General features: G+C 44.3%; 1 protein-coding gene across 3 annotated transcripts in view; it reads left to right on the top strand.

Moving 5' to 3' along the window:
- The first annotated feature begins 3,588 nt into the window (after positions 1 to 3,588).
- The window catches only part of SH3TC2 (SH3 domain and tetratricopeptide repeats 2), a 65,570-nt gene continuing 50,693 nt past the window's right edge, over positions 3,589 to 18,465 (top strand). For 2 of the 3 annotated variants that reach the window (XM_058280700.2, XM_058280691.2), the window contains exons 1-3: positions 3,622 to 3,814; positions 13,954 to 14,052; positions 17,421 to 17,548. In XM_058280700.2, coding sequence (XP_058136683.1) covers positions 3,763 to 3,814; positions 13,954 to 14,052; positions 17,421 to 17,548 — 279 coding nt within the window. In that variant the 5' untranslated portion in view covers positions 3,622 to 3,762. Of the gene's footprint in view, positions 3,815 to 13,953; positions 14,053 to 14,693; positions 17,549 to 18,465 lie in introns of all 3 variants that reach the window. The other variant, XM_071210638.1, reaches the window with a different exon arrangement.

The raw sequence follows: 18,465 nt of genomic DNA, 5'->3' as shown, positions 1-18,465 counted from the left end.
CTCTCACTGGAATGTAAGCTACATGAGGGAGATATCTTTGACAGTTTTCTTCACTGCTATATCCTCACAGTTTAGATCAATGCCTAGATATAGTAGGTGCTCGTAAATAATTGTTCAGTGAATAGTGTGATTGAATAAATGACATTGTTCTTATCTCTCAAGTTCCCTTAGAATTATGGCACTCAAGTGCAGATCTTATTACTCCAACTAGATTGTAAATTTTTTCAAGAAAAAAATTCAATTTTATACCTGAGGCTCAAATTGGTGGCTCTTGGCCTGGATTTGGTCTGCTGGCATGTTTGTTTGTTTGCCCTGAAGTATTAGCCACTCTGTGCTTTGATATATTTCTTGAATTAGTTTTTGAACATATGAAATTTGGGAAATGTCACCTGAAAATCTGGATTTCTAGTTTCCATGACAAATCAAGAGGTTTTGTCACACAGAGCCTGTGTTGTGCCATGTTCCTCATTGCCCGGAGTCTTGTAGGGGCTTCTCCTTGGCCTGGGTAGTGGCCTTCCGTGCCCTGCAGTTACACGTTCTGTTATTGCCCAGCCGTGAGGCTGGGGTCAGATGCCCTTACAATCTAGCCAGTTTCACTCATTTATATTACCTGGCCATCTTTTGTAGACTTATGAGTTTGCAACCCAGAGGAACAACCAAATATCAAGAGAACAGCAAATACTGATATGATGGTGATAATAGGATTTCCACTTTTTCTTTTACCATGTGCTCTTGAACCTTCTCCAGTCAAACTTTTATCCTACTGCTCCATCCAGATGTCCAGTTCAGTACACATCTTACTTATGAAGAGTATCTGACACAGTTGATTACCTCCTATTCTTGAAATACTTCCTTCACCTGAATTCTGGGACACCACACTCTCTTCATTTTCATCCTCTCACTGTTCACTCCTTCTCAGTCTCTTTTTCTGATTTCTCTTCTCCTCTTCCTATAAAAATTTGGTGTGCTGACATGGTACAGTGCTGATACATCCTCTTATTCTCTCCACCACTCACTCTCCAGGATATCTCATACAATCTCATGACTTTCAATATGTTCCTCATGCTGACAACTCCTAAATATTTATCTCCAGTTTTCAAGTTCTCCTGAACTCCATACTCCTATACTTTCCTCTGCTTGGATGTATTAAGGACAAAGGACTCAAACTTAGCATATATGAAAGCCAACTCCTGATTTTAACCCATAAGCTTCTCCTCTCTTGGTGTTTATTTCAATAAATATCAAATTCATTATCTGGTTTTTCAAGTAAAAATTTTAGAACCATCCTTGACTTGACTTTTTTTTCCTTCTCATACATTCAATCCATCAATATGTCTTCCTCGCTCTTCTTTCTAAATATGCCCTACTCCACTGATTCAAGTCATCATTGTCTATCTTCTGGATATTACAATTGCCTCCTACCTGGAAGTCCAGCTACAGGCTATTTTCCATGAGAAGCCAGAGTAACCCTTTAAAACCATATCTCAATTATGTTACTCCTCATTTTGTTTCTTCCATTGTCTGCTATTTCACTCAGAGTAAAAGCTGAGTTCTTTACATTAACTTTCAAGGTCCTACACAATCTCCTGCTGCTTTTTTTGACCTCATCTCTATACTCTCCCCTGCCTCACTAGGCTTCAGTCATTTCTGTTCTTCCTTTAACACACCAAGCAAGTTTCAGCCTCTGGGACCTCCACTCGTCTCTCTACCTGGAAAGCTCTTCATTCTGTATATATATTTTTGGGCTACCCACAAACAGAAAAACACCAGTTTCTTACATCTCAAGAGAAGTGGTATCTGGAACTTTATCCACTGTGGAATATTCATTTCAGATTTGTTAAAAACCCTGTGTCTCAACCAACAGCCTCCAGGGGTCATCTGTGACAGATGGCCTGATGTTCCAGTGGTTGGTCTTGGGTCATTTACAATTCCTGATTGTTGCTGCTCCTATACCAAAGATGGAGTTCAGTCATGTCAAGGAGAAATGGTAAGTCTAGCATTTGTCCTCTTGAACCTTCTCAAGTTCTCAATGGCTGCCTTCTAAGAAGCCCTCACCCACTCACCTTGGGTTCCCCCAAAACATGCTAATTTGTAATCAAAACACCCTGCTTGGGAAAGAGAAAGGGCATAGGACATACTATGGGAAGTGGATACTTTGAATAGATGTGCACAGGGAAAACATCCTCTGTGGTGACAATATGACCAGAAAGACCTTCTCAATTCCTCCCCTCTCCTCCCAAATCAAGCTGCACTTCTCTCTTGCATACGTGGCCACCCAGCTCCAGAGGTTTTGGTATTAGATCACCTAATCCTTCCATATTGGATTCCTAGTAGTTATGGAATGAGCCTGTCCAGGAGAAAGGTGACGCTCCTGGGCTGTAGACCTGGCTCGAGTCCTGAATCTGATGTTTGTAAACAGTGTGGCCTTGGACAAGTTATATGGTCCTCACTTACAAAACAGAAATACTAATGCCTTATCATAAGGTAGTGGTTTTGAGGTTTAAATAAATAATTTAATAATAAATTATTAGATAATTATTTAAACAAATAAATAATAAATACTGGGTGCCTGACCCATATAAACTTTCAGTAATTATAACTCAAGAGCAGCTAGCACTCAAGCTGCAGCCAGAATTCAGAGTCATGGTTCAAAACCCTGTCACTTAGTGTGTGCAGTGGACTCCTGTGACCACACCGGCAAGACTGATCCCTGGGCATGTGCCATACTGTCACCCCCTGGTCCTGCAGAACAGACCTGATCAGGCCCCTGCCCTCCTTCAAACGCTGTTGAGATTGACTGCACATTCAGTCTCCAAGTAACCTGTAGCTCGACCCTGCCACAAGCCTTCCTTCTCTGCCCTCATGCCCTCACCCTTCTGTGGGCTTTTGCTTGAGCCATCTAAGGAAACATTAAGTAATTAACTGTTTTCTTTGAGCTTGGTTTCTAGATCAGTCATGCCTCTGTCCAGTCTTGTTGGTATTCAGCCACATTTTCTCCATCGCATGTTCTCCTGGAGATTTTCTGAAATTCAGCTACACTGAATTCCCCTGCTTCACTGCCTAGCCAGGTCAGAAAAGAGCTTAGTCTGGTGTGACCAGTTTTTTTGGCATACCTGTTGCCTTACCCTATTTGGTCCTCTAGCCTCTCACCTATAAAATGCCTGGTTACACCTGAAATTCCCAGGTTCCTTCTAACCTTGGGGGCCTGTGGCTGAGGGTTGGCAGCTGGTTCACTGATGCTGTTGGGGTTGAGGGGAGATGCTGCGCCCACAGCTCCAGTTGCATCCAGATACCCAAGGGGGGCCTTGGCCGGGAGAGGCTGGGTGGGGACCACTCTGCAGGCGGCGGCAGGCGAGCGGGTCATGGAGGGTGTGAGAACAGCAGCCTTGATTCCTGGGTTGCTCTCTGCCCTCCTCCCCCATCCCGGCCGCCCCCACAAGAACCAAGTGTATATCTCAATCCTAGAATGCGAGGAATGTGTGCAGCCTGATAGGCACGAAGCGCTCTGCAGCAAGGCAGGGAGGAGCACGGCTCCCCAGTCAGAAGCCTGATGGTGCAAGGACCTTAGGCCGCCCCTCCCATCCTCCCTGGGCCTCCCCGCTCGGCCCAGATATCAAAGGCTGCATTGTGCCTTGAGCGGGCCCTGGTCCCTCGTGCGCCTGGAGGAGGAGGGAGGAGGGACGCGGTTGGCAGGCCGTCCCCGCCCAGCGCTCTTCTGGCTGGCGTTCCCGGGGGCCTCAGCCCCGGGAGGATGGTGCACACATGGGTGGCTGCTTCTGCATCCCGGGGGAGCGGAGTCTGTCCTGGGACCCAGGTGAGTGTCCTGGGGTGCCTGGCCTGCAGCTTGGCAGAGGTGGTTTGCCCGTGAGGGCTCAGGGGCTGTGGGTGGGGGAGCTGCCCTTCCCAGCACAGAGAGTTGGTTTTGGCTTCTGGCTACTCTCCCCAGAGGTATTTTTCTTTCTAGCTTTGAAAAAAGAAAACATCTCTTTTCCCAAAGAGGGAGGCTTTGCTCTCACTTTGCTGAGGGTGCCCCTCCCAGGGCGTGACTAAGCCCTTCCTTCCTTTCTCCCCAAGATCCCCTGGGACAGGAAGAAAGCACAGGCAGTGAGTTCTTCTGCGGCCTGTGGGGTCACATTTGGCCTCAGTCACCTGACCCTGTTTTCGCCAGGATGCTGTTATTGGAGTAAAACAGGTGGCTTCCTGGCCCCTGCCTGCTATTGTGTGATTTTTTTTGGTAGGACAAATTGAGGCCATGGGGAGATGTTACTCTAAGTTGTCGTGTCACCTGAGACTTGGTACGGGGTGACTAGCAGCGCTGGTTTGCTCGGGGCCAAGGAGTTTCCTGGGATGCAGGACTTTCAGTGCCCAGACTGCACTGGGCAAACCAGGACGGTTGGTCACCCTAGTGCAAGCTCCCTGCTTCTTTTTCGGGTTGGCTAAGGTGGTGCCCTATGGTCTCTGGATCACGTGTGGAATTTATCAGGGTGGGGAGTGGCCAGAGTGTTAGGCTTTGGGGGAAGGGGTGTGTGGACTGGGGGAGGAGATGGGTGGGAGACAGAGGAGCATTACTCCAAGCACTCCACCCTAACCCTTGTGGGGATCCCATGTCCTCCTGGAGCTCTGCCATGGTTCCTCAGAGGAGATCCCAGGAGCACCCCAAAGCCAAGAGGTTTCCACTTCCAGACAGGTGACTTCCCCTCTAGTCTTGTGCCCTTGGCTCATCCTTAAAGCAGAACTGAAGTGGTCTTGTTCTTCCTCTGCTTGAGTCCAGACTAGGCTCGTCAGCACCTATAGTCAGGAATGACTCCCTGCCACAGCCCCCTGCACCCCTGGGATCCCAGACGACAAGCATCCAAATCCCAGAATTCCCTTGGAAAAAGGCATGTCTTTTGGCTATGAAATATTTTGCTTCTGTATTTCTGAGGTTTAGAAACTTCACACCCTTTCCTCCCCCTTCCTACCCCCTCGTTACCTCTTGGGGGCAGACATAACATGAGATAACACAGGACCTCCACGCTGGAAGTCAGGGACGGCGTTCCAGCTCTGACTGGGTCTCCGTCTGGTTAGGCCTGGATGATGGAGGTTGGCTTTGAGGCCAAAGTGCCTGGGTTTGGTCTTGGTTCTTTTATTTGCCTTGAGCAATTTTCCTTCACCTTTTATTTGCCTTGAGCAATTTTCCTTCACCTCTCTGAGCTTCAGTTTCCTCATCTGTACAATTTTATGATATAATTACTCCCACCTCCTTAGGGTTGTTGTGAGGATTAAGCTTACATACGAAACACTTAAAACAGCCTGACACATGGTTAAGCACAAGAAATGTGAGCCATTGTTACTACTTTTCTATGACCCTAGCATAGCCCGTTCTCCCTCTGGGTCTGTTTGTTCTTCTATAACATGAAGGGGATGCAAATTCTGCCCTGGGGAGGTGTCTTAGGGTACTCTGTCCCTGCTCCCTGGCCCTTAGCTTCAACAAGAGCAGCTCTGCTTTGGCTTTGTGTGTCGTCCTTCAGCCAAAGAGTCATGTAAGACAGAGATCTGCAGTGCAAGAAGAATGAACGAACCAAGGGAGAAGCATCCTCCAAGTTCTGACGATGCTATCATTCAACTCTTCTATTCTTTTACTTTTTTTGTTGTTGTTCATAACTGTTTAGAATCCTAGGTTCATGTTTTTGACAAGATTCAGCCTCTTGTTTATTTTTATTGAGACTTTTAGGCCTTCTCCACCACTGTTCTCCATACTTGTCAAGGCCTTTACTTAACACAGGTTAATACAGGTATTGTAGGCTTGAGGCCAATTAAGTTAAACATTCCCGTTCTACGTTCTCCTTTTTAGCCTAGAGAATTGGAACAAAATATGAGACACATCCTGGAGCGACCTAGAGTTGTATGAACTTGGGAAGTCTCTTACCTTCTATGGCGCTCATTGTTCTAGGCCATAACCTGGCTCTAATGGTAGTTCCTGCCACATGGGCCTGTTGTGAGCATTAAATCAGATAAGTCATCTCATGGATTTAGCACAGAGTCTGGCTTCTGGCAACCCCTCAGTGATTGTGAGTTGTTTCACTGTTAGCTAAGACTGACCGCTGCTCCTCCTATCCCTTCGTTCTAACTCCTGGATCTTTTGGAGTAGGAGGGAGTCTGTGCTCATGCTGATTTGGCTGCTTCTGGTGGTGTCTGTTTCAGTGGGAGTGAACCACAAGCCCCAAACAGCCAGACCTTATGGGAGGGAGGAAGGAAAGAGAAGGCTCCCAATAGCACTGAGACTGGACAGCTGCCCACCGGCTGGCTGTGGGTGGCAGGGGTAGAGGCTCGCTCTGGTCGCACCGGGGTGCGTGCTGCGCTCACTTCACGTGCACTCTGACGGCTCATCTGTCCCTCCGGGATGTTACCCCCAATTGCACATGGTAGAAGGGTGGTTGGTTTTTGGTCAACTGCCATGTCTCTGATTTCCTGACCCCTTCAGATTCTTGCTATTGTTTAATAAACAAGAGTTATTCACTTAGGATCACAGAGCAAGCCAGGTTAAAGTTTACTGGTCTAAAAGCTTCCAGCACTTCTCTCTCTCTCTTTTAAACAAATCAATTTTATTGGTACATGTTAAAGCACTTCTCTCTTCTGAGCAACACTTTTGGAAGAACTATGGCAGACTTACACCCTTAAACAGAGGATGTGGGGGAGATACATTAACCTACAGTCATCTATGGAATTTGTAACTTTCCTTTCAACTTTTTTGGCTAATATAAATCATTGGTATAATGAAAGTGCTCAAGTGTAAATGGTGACAGCAGTAAATGATGCTTTACAATTAAACTTAAAAAGTTGGTGAGGCAGCTCAACCATCCAGATAGCAGAGAATGTTAGAATAATAAACCTGCCATCTGGGGAAAAGGACTTTGGCCCAGTGGTTAGGGCGTCCGTCTACCATATGGGAGGTCCGCAGTTCAAACCCCGGGCCTCCTCGACCCGTGTGGAGCTGGCCATGCGCAGTGCTGATGCGCGCAAGGAGTGCCGTGCCACGCAGGGGTGTCCCCCGCGTAGGGGAGCCCCACGGGCAAGGAGTGCGCCCTTGAGAAGAGCCGCCCAGCGTGAAAAGAAAGTGCAGCCTGCCCAGGAATGGCACTGCCCACACTTCCTGTGCCGCTGACGACAACAGAAGCGGACAAAGAAACAAGACGCAGCAAATACACACCAAGAACAGACAACCAGGGGAGGGGGGAAATTAAATAAATAAATAAATCTTAAAAAAAAAAAAAACAAAACCAAAAAAAAAACCTGCCATCTGGTTTTTAAAAATTTCTACCTTCTGCCATATTTGCTTCAGAACTTCATCCTTTTCTCTTTTATAAGAAACAAAACATTACAGATACAATTAGGATCCCAGGATAGCTTTCCCAATGTCATTCCCTTTTCTCCTTCCCAGAGTTAATCACTTTCATGAATTCGTGGCTTTGTTCCCGTACTACTTATTCCTGTATCCATAATCATTGAAAAGAATTGTTTTGCAGATCTTTCAACAAACAGAATAATGTCATGTATATGCAGCTTGCTTTATTTTTGCTTGACATTATGTTCTGAGATATAGCCATGTAGACAGATAGAGCTGGCGTTTCAATTCGATATTTGTCTCAACAAGGAGAATGTGAATTTACATAATAAAAACTGCTAGTGACATGCTTGCTATGCCAAAGAAGAAAAAAAATATGTGGGTGGAGAAAATAAAAGCAGGCAGGGAAAACATTAACTGTTTTCTTCTTAAAGTTGGGGGTGGTAGTGGGCAGGTGAGAGCACGGAGAGGCCAAGAGAAGAGAAAAGGCAGCAGGTTCTAATTTCCAGCAAGTATCTGTGCGTGAGATGTTTCCCTGATCCTTAGGGAAACCTTAGAGTTCCCAGGTCAGGTTAGTGGAGTGGCTACAGTAAGTTCTGCACCCAGTGATGTGGATTGTCTCTTATTCCGGTGTTAACCTGCTGTGGAAACTTGGAAAAATCACTACACTTCTCTGGGCCTTAGTTTCTCAACAGTAAAATTAAAAGGTGGGAATAAGTGAATCACTTAATTCTTTCCAAAAATCGTTCTATGTGATTATTGACTCTGCCCCATCTTTATCCCTCATATTCATTATGTTGAGATGCTGTCTCTTTTCTTCTTTAAAATGCAGTCATTCACTCTGTCCCCTTCCCCTCATCACGATCACAGTCTGCATTCTCTCACACTTGCACTCCTGGAATGCCATAAAAGCCTCCCAGCAGGCCTCCCTGCCTCTTGTCCTGTGCTCCTGTCTTTCCTGTGCCACCCCAGGTAGGATTTCCCCTTTTTTATGCCACCCCCAGGCTCTAGTGTTGTATGGCTCTCATTGCTTGCTGTATCTCTTCTAACCCTTGAATACTCTTCCTGCCTTACAGTTCTTTCCTTATCCTGACCCTGCAGTCGTTACTAACTTTACTCCCATGGTTGTGTACCTCTCCAGTGCGTACAGGCTGGCTTCTTAACCATCTCACATGCACACAAAGCTCATTCTTGCTTTTTCTTCTAACTCTTTATTGGCAATCTCCTCCCACATCTATATAAACCTGCTAAGAAAATAAAAAGCAAACCAAGGGCTGGGAAATAATATCTGCAAAACACGTATCTGATATGTGTATCCAGAATGTATAAAAAATTCTGTTACAACTCAATAATGAGAAGATAAGCAGCTCAGTAACAGTGGGCAAAATATTTGTACAGACACTTTCACACACAAAATATATGGATGGTAAATAAGCACATGAAAAAAAATGCTTAACATCATTAGTTATTATAAAAATGCAAATTGAAACCATATTGAGATACCACTAAACTCCTCCTAGAACAGTTAAAATTGACAAGTGATAATATAAAATATTAGCAAGGATGTGGGGCAACAGAACTCTTATATTTTGGTAGTGGGAATGCAAAAGTCTGGCAACTTCAGCAAATAGTTTGAGAGTTTCTTTTTTTTATTCTTTTTTCTTTTTCATTTTCTTTATTTTCTTTTAAATGTTACATTAAAAAAATATGAGGTTCCCATATAACCCCCACCCCACCCTTGCCACCCATCCCACATCAACAAACTCTTCCATCATTGCGGCACATCCACTGCACCTGGTGAATACATTCTGGAGCACTGCTGCAGCACATGGACAGTGGTCCACATTGTAGTCCATACTCTCCCCCAGTCCACCCAGTGGGCCATGACAGGACATACAGCGTTCAGCATCCGTTCCTGCAGCACCACCCAGGACAACTCCAAATCCTGAAAATGCCCCCACACCGTATCTCTTCTTCCCTCTCCCGACCATCAGCAGCCACTGTGGTCACCCTCTCCACATTACTACTACAATTTCTTCCCTTACTAATCACAATATTTCCCCAGCAGAACACCAGTAAGTCCACTGAGAGTTTCTTATGAGCCTCAATAAATTGATTGTAACTTTTTCTGATAAATAAAAATAATAAAAATGGAACCGGTTTATGCCAAAAGGTAATTTATTGATTCTTACATGAAACTCCAGGGGTAGTGTGCTTCAGGTATGGCTGGATCAGCACATTCAAACACTGTTGCCTGGAAGCTACCAGGCCTACCCTTTTTTTATACTGGGTTGGCCTCAACCCCAGGGAGTTTTCTCTCTGTGACAGCTCCAGGCTGTCATAGTCCCAGCTTCCAGCATAATAGAAAGAAATCATCTCTTCCCTCTCAGTGCCGATGAGGGTCCTGGGCTAATTCTCACTAGCTTGACAACATAAATGACAGGCTCAAGCTTGAGCATTGTGCCTACTTTCGGAGTTAGGGATGGAGTAAAGAACCATGTAGACTGGAAGGGGTGATTTCTCTAAGAAAAATCCACGCAAAGGAATGGATGCTATGAAGGAAAATAAACAACAGAGGTTGAGTTCCAGTGATTCCACTGATTGATCACTTAATATTTGCCACCAAGTATTTACTGGAAATTTCTCTTAATCATCGCAATAACCCTTGATATGGGAAACTTCAAGCCCCCTATTTTATAAGTGAAGGAAATGAGACCCAGAGACTTTATATAACTTCCTTAAGGTCACATGGCTAATGATGCAGCCAGGGTTTGAGTCCTGGATGGTCTGATTGCAGTCTAGGTTTTTAGCCACCTCTCTTTATGTCTTCAGTGTTAGAAAACAAAGGGTATAGAAAAAGCAATGAAAAAGGACTCCCAAATAACCACCAAGGATCTTTTGGTTTATTTCCTTTCAGTCATTAAAAAAATCATACATTTTTCCTGAGATGCTTCATTCTAGATGACAGTTCTTATTGACTTGAATTGTGTCTGATTCTTTTCCTAGCCCAGCTCAAGTTGTGCCTTTGTGTTGAAATATAATTCTGTGTGTGAAAGAGCTCTCTAAACTGTAAATCCCTGTGGAACTAGGAACTGTTCTATCCTATTATAGAATTCACTCTTATTTTCCAGACTCTCCTTTGTTTCTCAAGGAGTAGCCCTTCTGGCTTATGGTGCCATGACCTCACATGAGTGGGCTCCTGTCCTTCAGGGATTCTTATGGTCCAGTGGGCATCAGAAACAGACAAGGGGCTGATGAAAAATGCACATCTCCAGATTAACTTCTATGTTATACTTCTGTAGTTAGGGAAGGGCTCCAGGAATTTTTAAAACTTTAAACATTTTATTAAATTTTACTATTCATACATAAGTGTGCACAAAATCATAAGTGATGAATTTTTGAATTTTCACAAAGTGAATATACCCATTATGGTCCTTTTTGGGCTTGTAATTCATTCATTTTCTTTCCTGTATGTATTTAATTGCATATACCATTATTTACGTATCCATTCTAGTGTAAGTGCACATTTGGGTTGTTTGCAGATTTTGGCTGTGGATATGGTTGCTCTAAATATTTTAGCAGATGTCTTTTGGTTAACATATGCATGTATTCTTTTGGGTATATACCTAGGAGTGGAATTGCTGAGCTGTAGTATATGCTTATGTTGATCTTGAACTGATACTGTCAGTTTTCCAAAGTGAAGATCTACAAAATTTATTCTCGAATTTACAATATGTGAGAGTTCTAGTTGCTCTGATCCTTACAAACACCTGCCCTTATATGTCTTTTTCATTTTGGCCATTCTGTGTGATAGTGTTCCACTGTGGTTTTAATTTTCATTTCACTGATGAGGTGGCAAATTTTCATATATTTGTTGACCATTTATGTATTGACTTTGGCAAAATGCCTATTCAAGCCTTTTGCTTATTTTTCTAGTTGATTGTTATATCTTTTTCTTAAAAATGTTTAGCCTTCTCTATATGGATTCTATATATATGGATTTGAATCATCTGATGATTAAATAGTTGAGGAACTATTGCCAATATTTTCTTCTACACCGTGGTTTCCTTACTAGTCTCTAAATGTGTCTTTTGATAAACAGACATTTAAAATTTTAATATATTCCAATTTATCCATTATTTCTCTTATGGGCAGAGATTTTTCCATCTTATATAGGAAATATGTGGTTACCCCAAGTCATGCATTTATTCTGCTATGTTTTTCTGTATGTTTTATTACACATGCCTCTTTTCAAAAAGTGATTCTGGTGTAGACAGCCAACAGATTGCATTTTGAGGAACTCTGCTATTTTCTGCTCTAAACCTCATACATTCTTTAAAAGATGTGCACTCTCTCCCCCAGGCCAGGTTGCCATCCTGGACTTCCCTTCTGCAAGGTGGGCTCACCTCACAGGCCCTCATGCTCAGTCCAGGCCTCTTCTCCTGGAGTCCTGCAATAGGAGCACATGCTCAAAGCCTGCAGGGACCAGGCGGGGGAGTGGCAGGACCGTGGTAGCTGGAGAACAATTGTCCTGTGGAGGGGCAGCAACCACTTGACTCCAGCTGATGGTTGCCTTGTGAGGATGAGGGCCCTAGGCTACAGATCTTCTAGTTTATAAGAGCAAATCAGGTATCTGGATTTTCTATTAAAGGTCTCAATTTCTAGATGCTGTGAAGTAATGAAAATATTTTTAAAAAAATCACTATCTGGCATCACCCCAAAATGTTTGTGGGCTTGATATGGATGATGGTCTATCAGTTTTCAGATATATTAGTCTTAGCATATGAGAATGGAGAAGCAGGTCGCCACTCACAGTACAGTCCTGGGACCAGCAGCACAGTTGTAAATGCAGAATCTAAGACTTTAAAGAGCTACTGAGACAGAATCTGCATTTTGTCGATATACGCAGGTAATTCATATGCCCATTAAAGTTTGGAGAGCACTAATTGAGACACATTTAATTGAGACACATGAGTCAACACTCAACCCTGGCTCCAATTAGAACCATGAGGGGAGCTTTAAAAAATAAACAAACCTATGCTGGCTGCCCTCTGGACAGCATCTCTGAGGAGGGGGCCGAGGCACGGGTATTTGTAAAAAGCTCCATAGGAAATTCAAATGGGTAGCTAACGTTGGGAAGCACTAACTTTGATCAATACTTCATTTTGTGGACGGGAAAAATGAGATCTCAAAAGGTGAAAGGGTGAAGCGACTTACCCAAGGTTGCTTAGCTAATGTGTGGGAGACTTTAAGTTGGATTCAAATTCATATGTCATGATTTCCTGGCTGGTGCCTTTTCGTTGCGGTTACTTTTGGTTCCTGGGGCAAAGCAACAAAAGATCCTGCAGAACTATAGCTCCTTATTCCCAGTTTCCCAGTTAAGCTGCTTAGCTTTCTGCACTGAGAACCTAACAAGATTTGCTGGATGAATTGCTGTGAGCTGATCAGTCCCTCCTTTTGCCTATTCAAGCTTAGAGCCAGCTCCTCGTGATCCCTACCTTCATCCAAAAAGTGCAAAATGCTCCTGGTATGGAGAAAAGGAAGGTCCTTCACTCCAAAACCCCACCACACAGGCACGGAATGGAGACAAAGACTCTTGACAGCTGTGTGAGGATTTAGGTGACTCAGGTCCACCTCTAACCTGCAGGGAGTGTGACTGCTGCATCCCCGAGGTTCTGGGGGCATTAATAGACAAAAGATCCAGAAGGCAAAACCTGGTAGGCCTGCTTGCCTTTGACCCATCCCAAGTTCACAACCAAAGAAACTGGGGGGATTAAATGAGGGACTCACAAGCAGTGGTAGAACCACGATTTCCAAGAGCCCTTTCCAGGACCAGGTAATGCTTATAATATTCTGACCCCACCAAGTAGGCCTTGAGCAGTGTCAGGGTTGAAAGGACAGAGTCGACAACCAAAAGACATGAGTTAGGGATTCATTCATGTTCCCTTGTGGTGTTTTGGGGATACCATGAAGGAGGTCTATACTCCACAGGGATACTTGTGAAACTTCCCTCTCTTCTTTTACTCTGCCTCATGCTTTACAACTTTCTTATCAAAGAACATTCTCCCCTGACCTAGCCTGGGCCCTGACCACCTGTTTTCTTCTTCTCTTCATTCCAGTTCTTCAGCCCCAAAGATAGATTCTTTTTGGAAGGCTGTGGAGGAGAGAAGTCCCACCTGGGGCCCTGTTTAGTGGGCAGAGAAAATAGTCTAGGGACAATCCTACTTTTCCACCCCAGCCCCTCTCTAAGGAGGACACTATCCCTTGCTCTGCCCTTCCATTGTGTGCCTGTTGACCATAAACCATGCTGCTGTTCACACCCACAATGACGTGTGTGGCTTCCATGCATATTGAGCACCTACAGTGTACTAAACTGGAATTCAGTCTGACCAGCAGGTGGGAATCTTTTTTAATTAAATGGGGACACCCCGGCTGCTGTTGGAATGAGATAGCCCAAATGGCAGTTCTTTAATAGCAGCTGAAATAAATAATTATAAGGCAAAGGTGATAACAATTAGGATTGTTCCATGCCACCTATCCGTGTCCTGGAGAAAAATTGTCACTTGATAGAAACTTGCAGTCCTTGCTTTGGCCCACTCTCAACTGCTCTTTCCTTTATTCTCCTCCAGGTAAAGAAACTTCTTCCAAGGATCCAACCATATCAAGTCGGTTTATATCCTCACTGGAATGTAAGGAAACATGTCTCCTGCCACAGAACATGACACCAGGTATTTAAATCCCAAAGATTTTATACCATCCGTGTAGAGAACTGCAGTAACCTCCTTAACTCCCCCATCTGCAGACCCTCCCCGTCTCATCCTTTCTGAGGCCACCACCAAAAGCATCTTTGCAGGCATAACCATGACTCTGACATTTGCTTGTTCACAAATCTTCTATGGCTTCCCATTGCCTACGAGAGTAATTTAAACTTTCTCAGGCTGACACTCAGAACTTCACAATCTGGTACATATTAGGAGCTCCATTCACATTTATTGTATTAATGAAAATACATCATCTGTTAGAATTTTTTTTCATTTGTTAGATTCCAATGTGTTGGGGGGTGGGGTAATTTTTCGAATCATCATGTTTTCCACATTATACCTAAACATTTACTTGTACATCAGAAAATGCTTAATAAATGTGGAGGTCACATTTATATTCTATACAGTACCTAATAGTACTTTATACATAGTACATTCTCAATAAATATTTGTCAAATAAATGAATAAGTAAACAAAGGATTGAATATGTGGGATGAGATTGAGCCAAAGGGCATCTGTCTTTATCATGTATAAATCTTTCAGAAGCAGAAAAAGATCTTTGAAATTAATATGAAAAAGTCTTATTCTCAATGCACAACCCCCACAAGGTACTCCTTCAGAGACTCAGTGAAACCTGTGAAGAGAGCGGAGTCATCAGAGACGGCTACACCTGAGCTGAATCCTGTACCTGAAACTTAGGACAAACACGCAGAAGACTTGGTTTCTGAGGTTCAGTAACAGGGATCATTTTTGAGGGCAAATCATGTGACAAGCATGTTCTAAGTGATCCTTCATGCGCTTCCCATCCTCAAATGCTCATCTGTCCGTGGTGGCATCAACCCCCCCTCCTCCCCCCTGGAAACAGTGTCCGAGGGGGAGGTGACTTGCCAGTGGCCACACAGCGGATACGTGGTAGGGAAGGGATTACAGCCGGGGCCCTTGTTCCTCACCACAGTGTTCCATGGCCTCTCCAAAAATATACCTCTCTCGGGGATGCAAATTACAGATTGTGAAGAAGATTTACATCATGAATGTTGCTTGGACATAACCCATGCAAAGAGGCACTTATGCCACACCAGGTTCTTTCTTTTCCCTGTTTCAGATTCTGTCAAACTGCTGGGTTGACAGTGAGAAAATCTTACCCTTTATTTCTTGCTGCTGTGTCAATCTGCTCATTTGTCTGTCCTCTCTGAAAAAAGCTGAAACGCCATCTGTTGTTTCATGAACACTGTGGAGTCAGCATTTTGCTCTATCGATGCATGAAGGCCAATGAACAAAGGGTTTCTGTAGGTGAAGCCAAACCAGCTGGAGGCTGAACTTGTCTGTCCTTTAGTGTTTTCCACCATGATGCTGCTTCCGGGAAGGTTGTGGGGTGACAGCCTCTCGTTTATGCAGAAGAATCACAGACAGAACCAATTATATTATCATGATCACAGGCCTGATTTCCAAAAGGATTAAAATAGAACAAAACACATTTCCCACCAGAATGAGAGAGGACTTGATTAGTTCTTCCTCTGCTGATGCTGAGGGCGCTGCAGGAGCCCCTGTGCGCCCTGCGGCTCTGTCCTCAGCATCACTTCTCCCTGGTTGAGATTTCAAGAGCAGTTTGCTTATTTAAATCCACGTCTTTTGTATTCCATATAAATGGATTCACATGGATGCCGGGGGGATTTACACTGACAGGGCTATCAGTCAGGAAGGACTATTCTGAGAGAGTGTGGATTAGGCTTTGGGAGGACAGAAGGGATGGGGTTGGTGGAAATGACTCACAGAATCAGTTAGTGCCCAAGTGAGTGTAGGCGTGGCCAGACGAGGGCAGCCGAGAGCAGCGGTTGCTGGAGGACTCAAGGGGCAGCTGATGATGGCAAGGGCTAATGCTTAATCTGTTTATTGAACAGTTAATATGTACCAGGCACTGAGCAAAAGCTTTACACGCATAATCTCATTTAGTAAGCCTCTTAAGACAGGTACTATAATTGCCATTTTGCTAATGAGACAAATGAAGCATAGAGAGGTAATTAATTGCTCAGGGTGGCACAGTTAACAAGGGACAGTGTCAAGCCTCCAGCCCGAGTCTGTGTGACTCTCCCTCCCCCGGGCCTCTTCTTTGTCTTGTACCTCCTCCTAGAGATTAGCGTGCAGTGAGGCCACCAGATGGAGGTCTGGACCGGGGCTGGTGTCTGTAGGATGAAGATGAAGGGGTCGGGTAGGATAAGCGCACAGGCCAGGGAGGAAAGGAGAGGGGCAAATAGCCATCTGAAGCTCACATCAAAACCAGACCAGCTGGTCTGCAGGTGACTTCCTGGTGAAAGAAGGGCTTTTTAAAGGTCGGAATCGGAGCCCCGGGCTGTCTGTGGACCCGGGTCAGCACGAAAGGGGCCACCTCCAGTGTGCCCAGGCATTTACTAGGGCCCTGGCAACTTTGGACCAGAAGAGAGCCCTTGAGATCATCCAGGCCAACACCTTACCATTTGTTGCATTTGATAAATATTAATGGAGTTGCTATTCATTGTCTAAAGAAGACACATTGCAAAGTGCAATTATATGCTGAACCTCCCCCGTGTGGCCTTTCCTGACACTATCCAGAGACGTATCCCTCCCTCCAGCTGCTCCAGCGTTCTGTCACACTACCTATGACGTTGGTTTCATGGCATTTTTCTCCATCTGAAATTATTGTGTTTATCTAATTGGTGACTTGCCAAGTAGAATACAAGCTCTGTGAAAACAGGGACCAGGTCTATATCATTCTCTGCTGTCTCCCCAGTCCCTAAAACAACAAATACAATGAGTATTTGTTGAATAAATGTGCATTTTGAAAAGAAATTAGGGATAAAACTTTGTTTTTACCCCATTACCCTGACATGAATAAATATAATAGGAAGAAGAAACAAGTTAGAGATAATGCTCGTGTATATGTAAAGTTCATAAAAGTGCAGAATATCTAAATATACTGCATGAATTTGACATATAAATACCTTTCCTCAAAATGGACAAAGTAGTTCTCATTCAAAACATTCACAAATTGTATATGTCTTAGCTGGTTCTGAGCCATCCAGGGCCAGGCAGGGAGGAATACGCCCTGTACAAACCAATGCAAGAGAATGCATCAACTCCTGGGTTTCCAAAACACTCCCTGTCTTCAACATTTTTTTCTCTTCTTGGGGAGGATAATTTAAGGGGGCTCTGAGAGGATCATTAAGACCGCCTCTAGTTTTTAATTAATGAGGACCCTGTGTAGGGTTTAGCTAAACATGTAGGGGCAACATCGGGGGCATGTCTAATTTTCACCTCTTTTCTTGCACTTCTGGGTTGCTCCTTCTCCTGTTTTCTTTCAGACCTGACACTGTCCTTCTGTGTCAAGAGCCGCTCCAGGAGGTGTGTAAATGGGCCCCTGCAGGAAGCTGCCAGGAGGAGGCTCTGGGCGCTGGAGAACGAGGACCAGGAGGTGCGGGCGCTGTTTAAGGTGAGCCTTGCAGACGTGGCGTGGACTGTGAGCAGCCCAGCTTCTGCGTCTGTTCTCTGAGGGATCCCCGGCACCCAGGACGGGTACTCAGGCAGACATCTGACTGACTGACTGAGGAAGGAAGGGATACGTATGTAAACATCCTCCCCTTAACAAGAATGGGGTGACCTGAAATTTTAGGGTCGGAAAAAACTTGGTTTCGAATTGGTCACTAATACTTGTATGACCTTTTGGCATGCTAATTAACCTCTGTAAAATGGAAATCATCATTAGGTATACTTTTAAAAAGTACCAACATTGTCAATCCAAAAACAGTTAACTGCAATCCTTAGGATGAGAGGAGGAAAAGGCAATAAAGTAAATAAATCAATTCCTCATCTTGAATATTGGGCATATGACACTTTAAATTGTTAAACCAGGAAGAAGGGTCTGATCAAATTATTCACTGTTTAGGAGGTACTTCCTAGGAGGACTGAAGTCAGAAATGGCTAAAAGTTTTTACAACTAGAGGTGGGGGAAGGAGAATATTACATAACAAACTAATACGTTCTAGTTCTTTTTACAATCTCTTTATTATTTGAGAAAAGAAAAAAGTGCTCCATAGATAATGCCTAAGGGATCCTTTTTTCTTTTATTATACTCCTCAGACTTTAGGAACTTGGAGGCAATGGCTACTAATTGGAACAATAAAATTTCCTGGCCAGCTGGGCAGAGGCTCAAGTTGGCAAGCTGGTGGGCAGGGCTAAAGCTGAGCCTGGAGTCAGCTGGGTCTGTGATCCAACCGGGGCTCGGCAGCTAACTAGCAAGTGACCTCGGGTGAGGTATATAACCTCTCAGTGTTCCCACCTACTTGACTGTAAAACAGGGATACTACCATTTTTTTTCATTCAATCTAAGATGCCATTGATTATAAAATG

Source organism: Dasypus novemcinctus, chromosome 2 (genome assembly GCF_030445035.2).
Source record: "Dasypus novemcinctus isolate mDasNov1 chromosome 2, mDasNov1.1.hap2, whole genome shotgun sequence".
Taxonomy (NCBI): Eukaryota; Metazoa; Chordata; class Mammalia; order Cingulata; family Dasypodidae; genus Dasypus; species Dasypus novemcinctus.
The sequence above is the reverse complement of the archived record's forward strand: the minus strand, read 5'-3'. Positions and strand labels throughout refer to the sequence as shown.